A 15,885-nucleotide genomic window follows, 5' to 3' on the forward strand; every position below is an offset into this window, starting at 1 on the left:
GGTCCAATTTCAATGACGTCATCATTTACTTCCTGTGCACTGCTGACTCCTTCAACGTTGAAAGCATAAGAAAAATGTTATTTTCGGAACATTTTCATAATATTTTGCCTCTTTCATTGGTCTTTGGCCAAAACAAGCATTATTATTTCTTATGGATTTTAACGATGTAACCTATACTCTTTCTAATTTTGACCACATATAGAACCTAGTAGAAGGTTTTACTCCAAAAAAGGCAAGGATAGCCTAGCAATGTCGTACTTAGCATGACAGCATGATACAGCATAACCTGACACATAGCTAATGCTGCATTTACTACAGTCGGACATTTCGTAATTCTGAAGATGACATAAACGACGATATAAAATGTATTAATTTATATTAATATTACGTATTAATATTAATTAGTTATACTGAATTAGGTCGTAAAAATGAAAAAAATTTTTTTATCGCAGTATGTTTTACATTACAGAGCAGTCCAATTTCAATGACGTCATCATTTACTTCCTGTGCACTGCTGACTCCTTCACGTTGAAAGCATAAGAAAAAATGTTATTTTCGGAACATTTTCATAATATTTAGCCTCTTTCCTTGGTCTCTGGCCAAAACAAGCAGCAGTGAAAGCATTCCGGGATGCTGGCCATGGCAATCCAAAGTGGTGGTGACGTGTGAGGCTTTTAAGGGAGGAGGATGATGATGAAGAAGTGGAGGTCAGGATACAGTCAACATACTTTTCATAGAAATATTTATTGCAGAGGAGGTATCTTTTTTATGTACATGCTATCACAATGTAACACAATAGAAATCTACCAAATATATGGATGCTATAAGCTTTGTCATAGAGCAAGACAGTGGCTTAAAGAGACACAATCACTCACTATACAACTTGTAACAGTCCATTTACATCTTTTTTTCATCTTTATTATTATTTTTTTTACTCGTTTGTTCTATCGAGGGCAGTGAAACATCGGTCCAACTAATTTCTGGAATTCATGCAGAAGCCACAAGATTTACGACGTTACAGCATTGAATAGTAGTAGTAGTAATAGTAGTAGTAGTAGTAGTAGTAGTAATAGGAGTAGTAGTAGCAAGGGTTTGATTGACAGCAGGTTCTAAGGTCTGATTAGTGGACAAGAGAGTGTCAAGAACGGAGGCGTGTGTGATGGGTTGACGGATGACAAGTGTTTCGGAATACTTCCATGATGTAAAGACGGAATGTTGCAGTGTTATTATTATTATGGTCTGTCATGACCCAAAGAGATGTTTTGTATGGAGGGATTTTTTTGTGTGTGTGCCAAAATTAAACAAATAAAAAGCCACAAAAATATGAATAATTATTTTGAACTATTTTATGACCAATTTATTAATAGTGTCATTATATTTTGAATTTTTTTAAAACATAAATAATAGATAATTATTTATAATAAATTGATAATTTAATACATTTCACATAGCCAAAGTATTAATTAAAATATAACATCATGTATGAAATTGTCCATTAGTTAATCAACAAATTGGGAAGTATAATTTTAAATAAGTAAATTGTGAGATCTCAACATTATATATAAAAAAAAAGTATTTATCTCCTGGCTTATATATTTTATGACAAATTTATATATTTTTTAATTGTAATTTTTAACATAAAATAATAATAATAATAATTTGATTATTTAATACATTAGTTCACATGTTTATTTTGGTAATTTTGGCCTTCCAAAAATTAAATTTAAGACAATCTACTGAATATAATTATAGATAAAAATAAAATATCAATTAAATATTATCAATTTAAATGTAACAATGTATGTATATGAATAAATTATGAAATCTCATTTTGAACAATACGTATCTATCCATCTTTTTATATTATTTATTTATAAGCAATACATGTATTGATAAATTTTAATTATCTATGTCACTGGCTTTATATTTATTTAATTTTGCTAAAAAAAAAAAAAGTAAAGTATCGGCACCGGGAAGATGTGGTTATTGTGAATATTTCTTGCCATGCAAATAAATAAAACATTCGGAATTACAATCAGTTCACGTGGGAATGTAATAATAAAGATATTTTTCCAACACGGACAAAAAAAAAGGCTACTTCTTCGTCAGACATACAGCTTAGTTAAATTAGATTAGTCATCATCAGGGCAGTACAATTCAACATGGCAGTGCTTCCTAAGACCCTTTAAATACTAAAACTGGATACTTCCTGGATTCTCTCGGATTCTAACCCAAAAAAATTAAGTCGTTTAGATCGAATTGCTGCCTTCTTTTTGCGACGTTGATTACAATGAAGTCGACAGATAATCACAGATAATCAGTGACGACATTCAGTGACGACATTCCAACACGAGACATAGTCAACTGGACCAGCTTTTTGCGTTATTGTTTTTCCGACTATTCCGCTTTGGAATACACTGAACTGAGCGCGTGACACAAGTAGTTACGACATTTTGATACAAAACGTGACCACAAAACGAAACCTTCAGAAGGTTTAGTTATATCATTCATCGACGCCGCTAAGTCTAAACCTGATAATGCTAGCGAGCTATGCTACATGTTGGATACAGGAAAATGGGTGATTGTTATTAAATTCATACTAATTCTACTTTTTTTTCGTAGTATTGAAATAAAGATTTCTGGTTTTGCTGTTAGCGGATTAGCAGGGTTGCTAGGCTAGTGCTAACACAAGCTAGGTGGACTTTGTAGTTTTTACAGTAGATCCCCGCTTATTCAAAGTGTGAAAAAACATAAATAATGGACAAGCCCAAAAAAGGAAAGCTACTTTGACAAAAATAAATGAGTTATGTTATTTTTATTTATAAGATTGGCAACATTTAAATTAGCTAGTTTGGAGTACGGTGAAATCGCAGTCCTCAGCGTCCTTCTCCGTTTAGCGTAAAAAAAAAAAAAACGTACACCCAAATTGCGTACAATTTCCGGTTAGCGTACAATATGATGTGCGTGTGTGAGTCCAACTGTTTTTAATCCAAGACATCCTGTTAGCTTGCTAACAAAATGTCGCCCGTTTATGTCATCATTTGTCGATTCTAAACAATGTTAACACAAAACACATTTTTATAGTTTTCCAATTATAGTTTAAGACAAATAAAACTATTCTAAATGCATATAATTGCAGAATAAAAGGTATATATTAACATTTAAGTTGACTGTTCCCAAAGACACAATGTGCCAGCAAGATCAACATCTTCCACTTGAACACCATCTTCATGAGTTATTTCTGGAATTGAGTAGTGTCTCACCTTCTTTATTTAAATGTCGAAACTTTCTTTGGTTCCATGCTGAGTTCGAGGTCGGAAACACTAAATTCCAGAAATAATAATCAGAAGAAGGTGTTGATGTTGCTGCCGCATTGTGTCTTTGGGAACACTCACGTTTTCAGTGAAGGTAAAAGTAATCTTAAATGTTAATTTACCCTTTTTGTTCATCATTTATATGTATTTATATACATTTCGGTATGCAAAATTGTATTTGTAAAACTATAAAAATGTGTATTTTGTTAACATTTTTGGCTTTCTGGTACAGATTAATCAGATTTACATGATTTCATATGGGAAAAATTGATTTGGTTAGCATCTGTTTCAGTTAGAGTCACACCTCCTGGAAGGAGTTAATGACGCTAACCAAGGTTTTGCTGTATTTTGTTGTTAAACGCGGGCATTAATGTCTGAATTGAACATTTACAGTAACACTAAGAAAATATTCTTTGATTACTACTCAAAATAAGATTCGGATCCTAAAATATGCATCTCACAGTTAGCAAAATTATTCTAAATTCACTTTCACACAATAAAAAAAAAAAGGCTGTACGGTGGACGAGTGGTTAGCGCTCACAGCTAGGAGACCCGAGTTCAATTCCACCCTCCGGTTTCCTCCCACATTCCAAAAACATGCCAGGTTAATTGACGACTCCAAATTGTCCATAGGTATGAATGTGAGTGTGAATGGTTGTTTGTCTATATGTGCCCTGTGATTGGCTGGCCACCAGTCCAGGGTGTACCCCGCCTCTAACCTGAAGACAGCTGGGATAGGCTCCAGCAACACCCCGCGACCCTCGTGAGGACAAGCAGCAGAAAATGAATGAATGAATGTTAGTTTTTGGGCTGCACGGTTTGCGCACAGGCCACACAGCTAGGAGACCCGAGTTCAATTCCACCCTCGGCTATCTCTGTGTGGAGTTTGCATTGGTTTTCTCCGGGTACTCCGGTTTCCTCCCACATTCTAAAAACATGCTAGGTTAATTAGCGACTCCCAATTGTCCATAGGTATGAATGTGAGTGTGAATGGTTGTTTGTCTATATGTGCCCTGTGATTGGCTGGTGACCAGTCCAGGGTGTACCCCGCCTCTAACCCGAAGACAGCTGGGATAGGCTCCAGCACCCCCCACGGCAGAAAATTAATGAAATGAACAATTAAAAAAAAAACTATTTCAGGCATATAGTACATACTATTATACTTAATTATTAATTATTTAAATAATAATATAATATTTATAACATAATAACATTATATTAATTATTAATATAAATTTATTGTATTTTTAATTTTTTTAAAATAATTTTAATGAATATAATAAATGAATATAAAATTAATAATAATATTCTATTATTAAAGCATATTAAAGCAAAGCATCTTCCTGCTGTAAAATGTTGGAAAGCACCATCAAACCACATTGTATTTGTTGAGCAACGTAAATAGATACATGAATATGCGGGGATCTACTGTATATATATTTTTGCATCTTTTGCGGGTTTGGTGTCGTCGACCGATACGGACATCATGAATGACCCGAGCGACGATGATTGACATTTGTTGACATAAGACGAGACAATGCTTACTTACTTTTACTTAGGCACATACAGTACGTCTTTCCCCTCGCTGACTCTTGAGGACTACAATGAAATGAGGACCTAGAAGAAGAAGAAGAAGGTGGAGAGGAGAGTGTGGTCTGTTAATGGAGTTGGCTAAAGTGCTTCAGACTGAGAAGTTTGTCCCCTCGTTGTTGCCGTATTCTTTGGCTTTTGTTTCAACCTCAGTGTCCTTTTGTTTTTTTTGTTTTTTTTTCCGAATGTAACTTCTAATTGAGTGACGAGGCTGAATCAAAAGTTGCATAATTAGTCTTAAGATTTGTCCCCGGCATGTCCCTGTAGTCAAGTGGAATGCTCATTATCATCGTTGTAAAATCTGTCAAAAAATGACCCAAACCAACCAAAAAAAAAACCTCATAAAGGAAGGCAACTTTGTGGAACGGAATTTCATTCGAGTCACCTGTTTTCCCAAAAAAAAAAAAAAAAAAAAAAGACACAAGGACAGCGAGAGCGTCAGTGGTCCCCTTTCAAGGCGAGGTGTCACGCCTTCTTGTCCTCAAAGTCCCACGGACAAACATCAGCCTTCTTTGGAGCGGCTCCGGGATTGGGAATGTTGTCTTTTTTATCTGACTTGTCCTCAAAGTCCCAGGGACAAACATCAGCCTTCTTTGGAGCGGCTCCGGGATTGGGAATGCTCCTCATCCCTTTGTCTTTTTTATCTGATGTGTCCTCAAAGTCCCACGGACAAACATCAGCCTTCTTTGGAGCGGCTCCGGGATTGGGAATGTTGTCTTTTTTATCTGATGTATCCTCAAAGTCCCAGGGACAAACATCAGCCTTCTTTGGAGCGGCGCCGGGATTGGGAATGCTCCTCATCCCTTTGTCTTTTTTATCTGATGTGTCCTCAAAGTCCCACGGACAAACATCAGCCTTCTTTGGAGCGGCTCCGGAATCGGGAATGCTCCTCCTCCCTTTGTCTTTTTTATCCGATGTGTCCTCAAAGTCCCACGGACAGACTTCAGCCTGCTTGGCTTTGACCGCTCCGACATTAGCGCTTTTCCGCTTTTCCACGGTCGCCGCTTCCTGATGGCTGTCCGCAACATTCCGCGGACAAACCTCGGCTAATCTCTGCTGAATTTCGGAAGGTTTATTTTTATCCTTTGATTTTGTTCGACTTTTCCCGTTCTCGCTGTCTTTGGATGTTTCCTTTTCTTTTTCAAGTGTTCTCTTTTTTGAAGGAGATTCCCTAAGTTTGGAACCCCGAGGAGGGCTCTCAGGATTAGGTGGTACGTCGGATTTGGAAGGAGAGCTTCCGGTTGGAGCGTTCCTGCCTTGAACTTCCAGAGGCGAGGTTCCTTTTCTTTGCTTGGTGGTTGGACAAGTCTCTGTGGTCTCGCCAAAGTCCCATGGACAAACATCTTCTCGGTTTGTTTTGGGTTGAGGTTTGGTCGCTTCCACGTGACTGGTGTCCTCCCACGGACACACTTCTTCTCGAGGTGTCTTCTGTCTCACGGCGGATGTAGACGGATCTGATGCTTTCGGTTTCTGTGATTTTCCGACCTTGGTGATACCTCCGTGGATGGTTGTGGTCTCCTTGGGAGCGATGGAGACATGTTTCTGGACCTTGTTTTCAGAAGGTGTTGGAAGGTCCTCCACCTCCCATGGACACACCTCAGAAAGATCATAAAGATCCTTTCCTTTGACTGGAGCATTCTGCTTCTGCTCAACGTTCTCCGCTTCTTTTGTGTTCTTTGGAGACTTCTTATTGCCGTCGTCGGCGTTTTGAGTCTTCGCCGTCAAGCCAAGTGTCTTCTCTTTAGCGGTAGCGATGACGCTGAGGGACTTCTGGAGCATGGACGCACGCGCATGAAGAGGTTTCTTATCGGCGGTGAGGTTGTGGGCGCTGGCCGACTTGCAGACAAGCGGAACCGACTCGGTGGACTCGCTCGGAGCGTTGAGGTTCTCGCTGGACTTCTTCTTGACAAGCTTTTTCCCCATTAAGGTGTCCAGAAGAGAACCTTCAGCTACGGTGACCTCCGTTTTATCTGCGGCGGAGTTGCCGGAGTCTTCGCTCGGATCTCGTACGTGGTCGTAGCTGCTGTGAGATTTCTTCAAGGAGAACACCTTGTTCTTCAACGTCTCCTCCTTAACGGGCTTCACCGTTTGATCAAACGGGTTCTTCTTCAGCATGCAGATGCTGTTTCGGTTGCTACCGTGTTCCCCGATGTCCTTTTCTTCACGGCTGCATTGGCGATGCACCGATTCAGGAATCTCGGTGATGCGTCTCATGAGGGAACGACCGAGACCTTTCTTGGAGCTTCGCTTCTTCTGGAGGTGAGGGTTGTTGGCCAGCATCTTCTTCCTCTTGTAGATCTCCAACTGGGAGTAGAGCTTCTTTAACTCCTCCTATGTGGTCAAGAATGGAGGAAAGAAGTCAGTCGCTACTTCCTGTTGAAGAACCGCACAATTAAAACAGATTTTTTTTTTTTTAAAAGCAGACATTCTACTGCACATGCTCTACAGCGGCCATGACACCTGACTACAAACATGTCCGTCCAATGATGCACTACAGAATATCACATGCGCACTGAAAAAAAAAAAAAAAAGACGACAACAGTTTTGGACAGCATCAACGAAGGAAACAGATTGTACTCAGTGTTAGGTCTGAAACAGCCTCTAAGTTTGCAGTATCTCACCAAAGCGAGTACCCTGAATATTCTACAACAGTACATCTTCTCAAGGTATAATACTATAATAATTTAGAGTAGTCTGTGTACAACCTGGATTGAAAATAGAAATAAATATTGAAATAGAGGGAAATATTGAAGTAGAGGGAAAATGTGTCATTATTGTCTGAACCAGGGGTGGGCAAACTACGGCCCATGGGCCACAAGCAGCCCACAAAGTGTTTGAATCCGGCCCGCTAGTTGCTTTCTAAGTATTTCAACTTTCAATAAACAAACTGGCAACATGACTCGGCGTACAGCCTGTATTGAAATAGAGAGAAAATGTGTCAACAAAAAGTCATTATTGGCTAAACCAAGGGTGGGCAAACTACGGCACGGGGGCCACATAAGGCCCACCAAGTGTTTGAATCCAGCCCGCTAGTTGCTTTCTAAGTATTTCAACTTTCAATAAACAAACTGGCAACATGACTCGGCGTACAGCCTGTATTGAAATAGAGAGAAAATGTGTCAACAAACATGGGGTGGGCAAACTATGGCCCATGGGCCACAAGCAGCCCACCAAGCGTTCGACTCCGGCCTGCCAGGTGCTTTCTAAGTATTTCAACTTTTAACATAAAACTGGCAACATGACTTAGTGTACAGCCTGTATTAAAGTCGAGGAAAAATGTGTGGGGGGGGGGGCAAACTACGGCCCAGGGGCCACATGCGGCTCACCTAGTGTTTGAATCCGGCCCGTTATTTGCTTTCTAAGTATTTCAACTTTTAACATATAAAACAAACAGTCATTATTGGCTAAACCAGGGGTGGGCAAACTACAGCCCGAGGGCCACATGCGGCCCACCTAGTGTTTGAATCCGGCCCGCCAGGTACTTTCTAAGTATTTCAACTTTTAACATATAAACTGGCAACATGACTCGGTGTACAGCCTGTATTGAAGTAGAGATTGTCAAAACTAAGGGTGGGCAAACTACGGCGCGGGGGCCATATGCGGCCCACCTAATGTTTGAATCCGGCCCGCTAGTTGCTTTCTAAGTATTTAAATTTTTTAACATACAAACTGGCAACATGACTCGGTGTACAGCCTGTATTGAAGTAGAGGTAAAATATGTCAATAAACAGTCCTTATTGGCTAAACCAGGGGTGCGCAAACTACGGCACAGGGGCCACATGTGGCCCACCTAGTGTTTGAATCCGGCCCGCTAGTTGCTTTCTAAGTATTTCAACTTTTAACATACAAACTGGCAACCGTTGTGGCATGTGGCTGCATGAGTGCTGCCAACACTGGACGGGAGTAACGGTTCATCGAAGGGCAACATAGATTCCAACCTGTGTTGTGACATTATGAAGCAGAAACTGGGTCGCATGTCAGTTTTTCTAACATCCACCAACTCCACCAGTGGATAGTAAACATTAAATCTACCCCGCTATGTATAAGCTGTACACTGACTACTTTAAAGCACAGTATTGTCCCATGAGAATAGAAACATAAGGGATGTCGTCCCTTTTGTGAGATACTGTATTTCCTGAATTTCCGTTTTTTAATGAGGCCGCTCACTATTAAATATGAAACCCCATACCCCCATAAAAAAAAAAAAAGAATTTGGTAGAGAGACTTCTTCAGCTCTAACAGACAAACAGAAATCTCTGCTCACGTTGGTACGTTTTTCCCAAAGACTGTCGCATGATCTTACGCCACAGCCATTAATAGAACTGAGAGGGCCCGTTTCGTCTGGCGTCTGCAATAAAAAACTGCCATGGCTCAGTACTGCTGCAGGAGGAACGCCGGGTTAAACAGTTCAAGACCACAAAAAAAAAAAAAAACGGAAAAAAACGCTGACCCGAATATCCTCGGGGTCAAGACTGTGTTCGCTCCAGGCTGAGGTGATGCTGCTGTTGAGGTAGGACCCCGAACGCCCCATGTCCAGCTCGTCCTCGTAGGCTTCGGATGCTATATCATCCCGCATGTGTGTGCCGGCAAACAGGAACTAGTGAAAAAACATTGAAATTCATAAATATTAGTATAAGAAATATGAACAAAATTACATAATTGTAAGTCATTGCACCTTGGGAATGAGAAGAAGACCCAATGTGACCGTTACAGTCAAGTGGGTGTGAGTGAAGAACAGCAGTAGCATCCAATCAGGGTGGAGCTCAGGAGCCAGAGTGAACCTGCAGAGACAGGAAGAGGATGTAAAAAAAGAGGCGGGAAGGCTACAGGAAGTTTGAGTTGGTCACCTGTTCAGACACGGTCTCAAGTTCTTGTTTTTTTTTTAATGCACAAAATTAGACACATGCAATATCCAGAAAATGATATGTAAATATTACATATTAATATTAAATATTACATAAAAAGTGAGCTAATAAATTGACAATAAAAGCACAAATACTGCGGATTTCAGAAAACAACAGATGGAATGATTACAGCACTCTACAAGAAGCAATGAAGTCTGTAAAATTAAATTAAAAAGTTATTATAATTAAAATTATATTATAATATAATTATAAATTATATTATAATTAATTAAAATAAAAAAAACATCCAAAAATTGTTACAACTATAATGATGAAAATGGTAATATTAATGATGATTATAATAATGGTGATAATAATAACAATAATAATGGTAATAATGATAAAGATTATAACAATAATAATAATGATAATAACAATAATAATATTACAATGATAATAATAACAACAAAAACAAGACTGTGGCATGAACATGATTATATCTTGCAAAAAGGGGTAGGCATTTATAAGCTTTTGCTTCAACCTACTCCTTTTCAGATAGTTGAATACAAATGTAAATAATAGAAAGTTATATTTTGATTGATGTAAGAAATGCACTGTAATGTTTCATATATTTGCCCCCCCCCAAACAAAAGAGTAAGAAACAGGAAAATTAAGCGAAGAATATATACATACGAATATAATATGCTTGATATTACGATTATAGGTTGCGGAGTGCATTATTATGGCATCATTATGCACTATTTTTAGCTACATGGAAGTGTCAGATTATTAGGAACTGATGTCGGTATGTTAAAAAAAATCTAAAAAAAATCCCAAACAAAACATAGAAATATATATATTTTTTCTTGTTATCTTGTTATATTTTTCATTTTTTTTTACAGTTTTTTTTCTACAGTATGATGCAGGCCAAGAAAAAAATGAGCCCGAGGCTGCAAATAGCCACTGAATAGCACTTTGGACACCACTGCTTTTATAGCTCCGGTGGACGTCATGCTACACGCCGAGACTGAAAGCGGAAAAATGCCGACCTGGAGTGCAGCGTAAGTGAAGCGTATTTGTCTGCAGAGTACAGATATAACCCTGATATTGAGGGTATTTGACATATTTTTTTGTTTGCAGTACATGCATAACAACAGCAGGCAACTTGTGTCATAAAAATTATTTTTGAACCAGGTACTTAAAAACAGCTTGACACTACTGTCATATTTGATTTTTTTGCAGTAACTGGCTTGTACTCTGATTTAATACTGTATTTTCCGGAGTATAAGTCGCACTTTTTTTCATAGGTTGGCTGTTCCTGTGACTTATACTCCAAATTACTTGATAAAAAATATTTATGTTTACATAAACACTGGACACCTTTTCTGTTCATGTTTATTTTTTGTGTAGATGTTAGCATCGTGTTAGCATATCTTACACCTATTCAGCCTGTTCTATATTCTTTTATTGTTAGAACTTGCCTTCCAAGAGGACGTAATGCCTGTTTTGGTCAAGTTTGTAAAATAAATTACCCGCAAAAAATGCGACTTCAGTGCAACTTATGTATGTTTTTTCCTACCTAATTATGCATTTTTGCCCTTGTGCGACTTATACTCCAGAGCGACTTATAGTCCAGAAAATACAGTATATGACTTTATTTATGTCAGTAAGATTATATTTACACACTATGAGTTATAACTAATTATAAAATAAAATAAATAAGTAAAATAAATTACCCGCAAAAAATACGACTTAGACTCCAGTGCGACTTATGTATGTTTTTTCCTACGTAATTATGCATTTTTTGCCTTGTGCAACCTATACTCCGGAGCAACTTATGTATGTTTTTTCCTACCTAATTATGCATTTTTGGCATTGTGTGACTTATACTCCAGTGCGACTTATGTATGTTTTTTCCTACGTAATTATACATTTTTTGCCTTGTGCGACCTATACTCCGGAGCAACTTATGTATGTTTTTTCCTACCTAATTATGCATTTTTGGCATTGTGTGACTTATACTCCAGTGCGACTTATCTATGTTTTTTCCTACGTAATTATGCATTTTTGGCATTGTGCGACTTATACTCCAGAGCAACTTATGTAGGTGTTTTCCTACCTAATTATGCATTTTTGCCCTTGTGCGACTTATACTCCAGTGCGACTTATGTATGTTTTTTCCTACGTAATTATGCATTTTTTGCCTTGTGCGACCTATACTCCGGAGCAACTTATGTATGTTTTTTTCCTACCTAATTACAGTGAAGAAAATAAGTATTTGAACACCCTGCTATTTTGCTATTTCTCCCACTTAGAAATCATGGAGGGGTCTGAAATTTTCATCGTAGGTGCATGTCCACTGTGAGAGAGATAAACTAAAAAGAAAAATCCAGAAATCACAATGCATGATTTTTTAACAATTTATTTGTGTGATACAGCTGCAAATAAGTATTTGAACACCTGAGAAAATGAATGTTAATATTTGGTACAGTAGCCTTTGTTTGCTATTACAGAGGTCAAACGTTTCCTGTAGTTTTTCACCAGGTTTGCACACACTGCAGGAGGGATCTTGGCCCACTCCTCCACACAGATCTTCTCTAGATCAGTCAGGTTTCTGGGCTGTCGCTGAGAAACACGGAGTTTGAGCTCCCTCCAAAGATTTTCGATTGGGTTCAGGTGTGGAGACTGGCTGGGCCATGCTAGAACCTTGATATGCTTCTTACGGAGCCACTCCTTGGTTTTCCTGGCTGTGTGCTTCGGGTCGTTGTCGTGTTGGAAGACCCAGCCACGACCCATCTTCAATGCTCTGACAGAGGGAAGGAGGTTGTTCCCCAAAATCTCACAATACACGGCCCCAGTCATCCTCTCTTTAATGCAGTGCACTCGTCCTGTCCCATGTGCAGAAAAACACCCCCAAAGCATGATGCTACCACCCCCATGCTTCACAGTAGGGATGGTGTTCTTCGGATTGTACTCTTCATTCTTCTTCCTCCAAACACGCTTATTGGAATTATGACCAAAAAGTTCTATTTTGGTCTCATCTGACCATAAAACTTTCTCCCATGACTCCTCTGTATCATCCAAATGGTCATATGCAAACTTAAGACGGGCCTTGACATGTGCTGGTTTAAGCAGGGGAACCTTTCGTGCCATGCATGATTTCACATCATGACGTCTTAGTGTATTACCTACAGTAACCTTGGAAACGGTGGTCCCAGCTCTTTTCAGGTCATTGACCAAGTCCTGTCGTGTAGTTCTGGGCTGATTCCTCACCTTTCTTAGAATCATTGAGACCCCACGAGGTGATATCTTGCATGGGGCTCCACTCCGATTGAGATTGACCGTCATGTTTAGCTTCTTCCATTTTCTAATGATAGCTCCAACAGTGGACCTTTTTTCACCAAGCTGCTTGGTAATTGCTCCGTAGCCCTTTCCAGCCTTGTGGAGGTGTACAATTTTGTCTCTGGTGTCTTTGGACAGCTCTTTGGTCTTCGCCATGTTACAAGTTAAAGTCTTACTGATTGTATGGGGTGGACAGGTGTCTTTATGCAGCTAACGACCTCAAACAGGTGCATCTGATTCAGGATGATACATGGAGTGCAGGTGGACTTCTAATGGGCAGACTAACAGGTCTTTCAGGGTCAGAATTCTAGATGATACACAGGTGTTCAAATACTTATTTGCAGCTGTATCACACAAATAAATTGTTAAAAAATCATGCATTGTGATTTCTGGATTTTTCTTTTTAGTTTATCTCTCTCACAGTGGACATGCACCTACGATGAAAATTTCAGACCCCTCCATGATTTCTAAGTGGGAGAAATAGCAAAATAGCAGGGTGTTCAAATACTTATTTTCTTCACTGTATGCATTTTTGGCCTTGTGCGACCTATTCTTCGAAGCAACTTATGTATGTTTTTTCCTACCTAATTATGCATTTTTGGCATTGTGCGAAAATACGGTATATGACTTTACGTATATATGTCAGCTGTCTGGTAACGTATCAGTAAGATGATATTTACACACTATGAGCTATAACTAATTATCTGTGTGACATAACCTTTTTTATTTTTTTACAAGGATGTCATATTTCCTCGTTTTCTAGCCGCCGTGTGACCTTGATGTGGTCACCCGTTATGGTCCATTCAGACATCAGAGCCTCCGGCAGTCAGCGGGAAACGAGATAATTAGCGTCAGAGACAATAGCGGCGAGTGTTTGTGTTTTAAAATGTGCTGACCGTCTTTTCAGCAGAGGAGAGACCTCACCTGTGTTTGCTAGATGCTAATTTAACCACAGCACAAATCTCATATAACAGATAGCAGGGTTGGAGGTGTGAAGGAAGTGGTACGGTGTTTTTCTTAAAAATAAATAACCACTGACCCGGTTTCATTTCATATCCCAGAGTCACTGCTTTAACACCTGAACTTGACGACGGCAAACAAGCGTGTCTTACACTGAAGCGTCCACGTCGGGATCCCACAGGGACAGCGCAAAAACGAGGCCGGACGCATTCTAACAAGGGAAACGAGTCCCCGATGGCAGCCAGTCAAAAATCAACACGGCGAGCAAATGTTCCAATTTAAAACGAGTCTCTTTTAAGAAGGTGCGTTCAATGAACCGGGGGAATGCAGTAATAAATCATTACGTTACCTGATGACATAGAAAATTGCAGACAGCACAAGCTCGTTGTGGACAGCGATGGCCATGTAGCGAGGCTCGTGGAAAGCCGAGGGGACCGTTCTCACGGCGTAGCATAGGTACACCGCCCACAGCAGGAAGAGGAACTCAGCTGTGGGATGACAGCAACAAAACGTTTAGTCCGTAAAGAGACATTTTAATGATGTAACATATCCCTAGAGTCGGTTTATGAGCATCAAACCTGAGAAAAATCTATCATGATGCTCCACTTTTGTGAGAAGAGATGCACAAATGCTCCATTTTACAGTTTGGGACATCATTAAGTAAAAACAGGCTTTGAAAAAATAAATAAATAAATAAAAATAAAAATAAAATAAAATAAATAAATAAATAGAAATAAAATAAAATAAAATAAAAATAAAAAATAATAAAATAAAATTAATCAAAATAAAATAATAAAATAAAAACAATAAAATAATAATAAAAAACAAAATAATAAAATGTTTTTCGTCAGAAAAATACTAACATTGCATAAAGTTGCAGTTCAAATTGTATATGATATATAAATATATGGTGTCTTTTATGTCGGACAAAAAGTCAAAAGTGAATAAAGTTCACTTCTTGCATTAAAGCTACAGACACACACTACGGGTGTGCTCACAATAGGGCTTACTAAAAGCACTTTTAAACTACATTCCCAGCATCAAGGCTAAATTTTGAACACCATACATATTTAAAATTGTCGGAAAAAATACAGTCGTCCCTCACCACTACTCCCGCTACTTCACTTTATCATGGTTTTGAAAAATATATCAATAAATCATGCTCTTTTGTGGTTTGAATACGACCGATTATTAGTCAAAATATCTCCATATTTAAGCAATGTTATGTATTTTTAACCTAAATTAATCATTTATAAAACTTTATAAAAATGAGTCACAAGATAATCAGTCAGTAATGTGATAGTAATGTTCAGTGAGACACACAAGCACCAGAGTTCATCGCTAAAACAAAAGATTGCAGGTGTGAATTATCTCACAACAGGCACAATAGCCCCCTTTAATAAAACTCAGTTCTGAACCTACAACGTAATTTCCTGTCCGCCACGCACTCTGCTCCCGTAGGGAACACATTTAAAGCAACATAAATAAGCACAAGCCTTATGTATGTCTTAAATGACTTATTGTCTGTATTTTATGAGTGGAAAATGACTATAGGGGTGCTACTTCATGTCTAGAGGGCTCTAATAATTCATTCATTCATTCATTTTCTACCGCTTTTTCCTCACGAGGGTCACAAGGGGGGAGCCTATCCCAGCTGTCTTGGGGCGAGAGGTGGGGTTCACATTGGACTGGTGGCCAGCCAATCACAGGGCACATATAGACAAACAACCATTCACACTCACATTCATACCTATGGACAATTTGGAGTCGCTAATTAGCATGTTAGCAACTTAGCATGTTTTTGGAATGTGGGAGGGAGCCTACCCCAGCCGTCT

General features: G+C 38.8%; 1 protein-coding gene across 1 annotated transcript in view; it reads right to left on the bottom strand.

The window, feature by feature from the left end:
* Window positions 1-104: 104 nt before the first annotated feature.
* The window catches only part of gpr158a (G protein-coupled receptor 158a), a 60,958-nt gene continuing 45,177 nt past the window's right edge, over window positions 105-15,885 (bottom strand). Inside the window, exons 10-13 of the mRNA XM_058060605.1 lie at window positions 14,400-14,538; window positions 9,580-9,685; window positions 9,355-9,501; window positions 105-7,235 (exon numbers count right to left, since the gene is read on the bottom strand). Of these exons, the coding sequence (XP_057916588.1) occupies window positions 5,370-7,235; window positions 9,355-9,501; window positions 9,580-9,685; window positions 14,400-14,538 (2,258 nt within the window). The 3' untranslated portion in view covers window positions 105-5,369. The remainder of the gene's footprint in view (window positions 7,236-9,354; window positions 9,502-9,579; window positions 9,686-14,399; window positions 14,539-15,885) is intronic.

Source organism: Doryrhamphus excisus, chromosome 21 (genome assembly GCF_030265055.1).
Source record: "Doryrhamphus excisus isolate RoL2022-K1 chromosome 21, RoL_Dexc_1.0, whole genome shotgun sequence".
In the NCBI taxonomy this organism is placed as follows: domain Eukaryota; kingdom Metazoa; phylum Chordata; class Actinopteri; order Syngnathiformes; family Syngnathidae; genus Doryrhamphus; species Doryrhamphus excisus.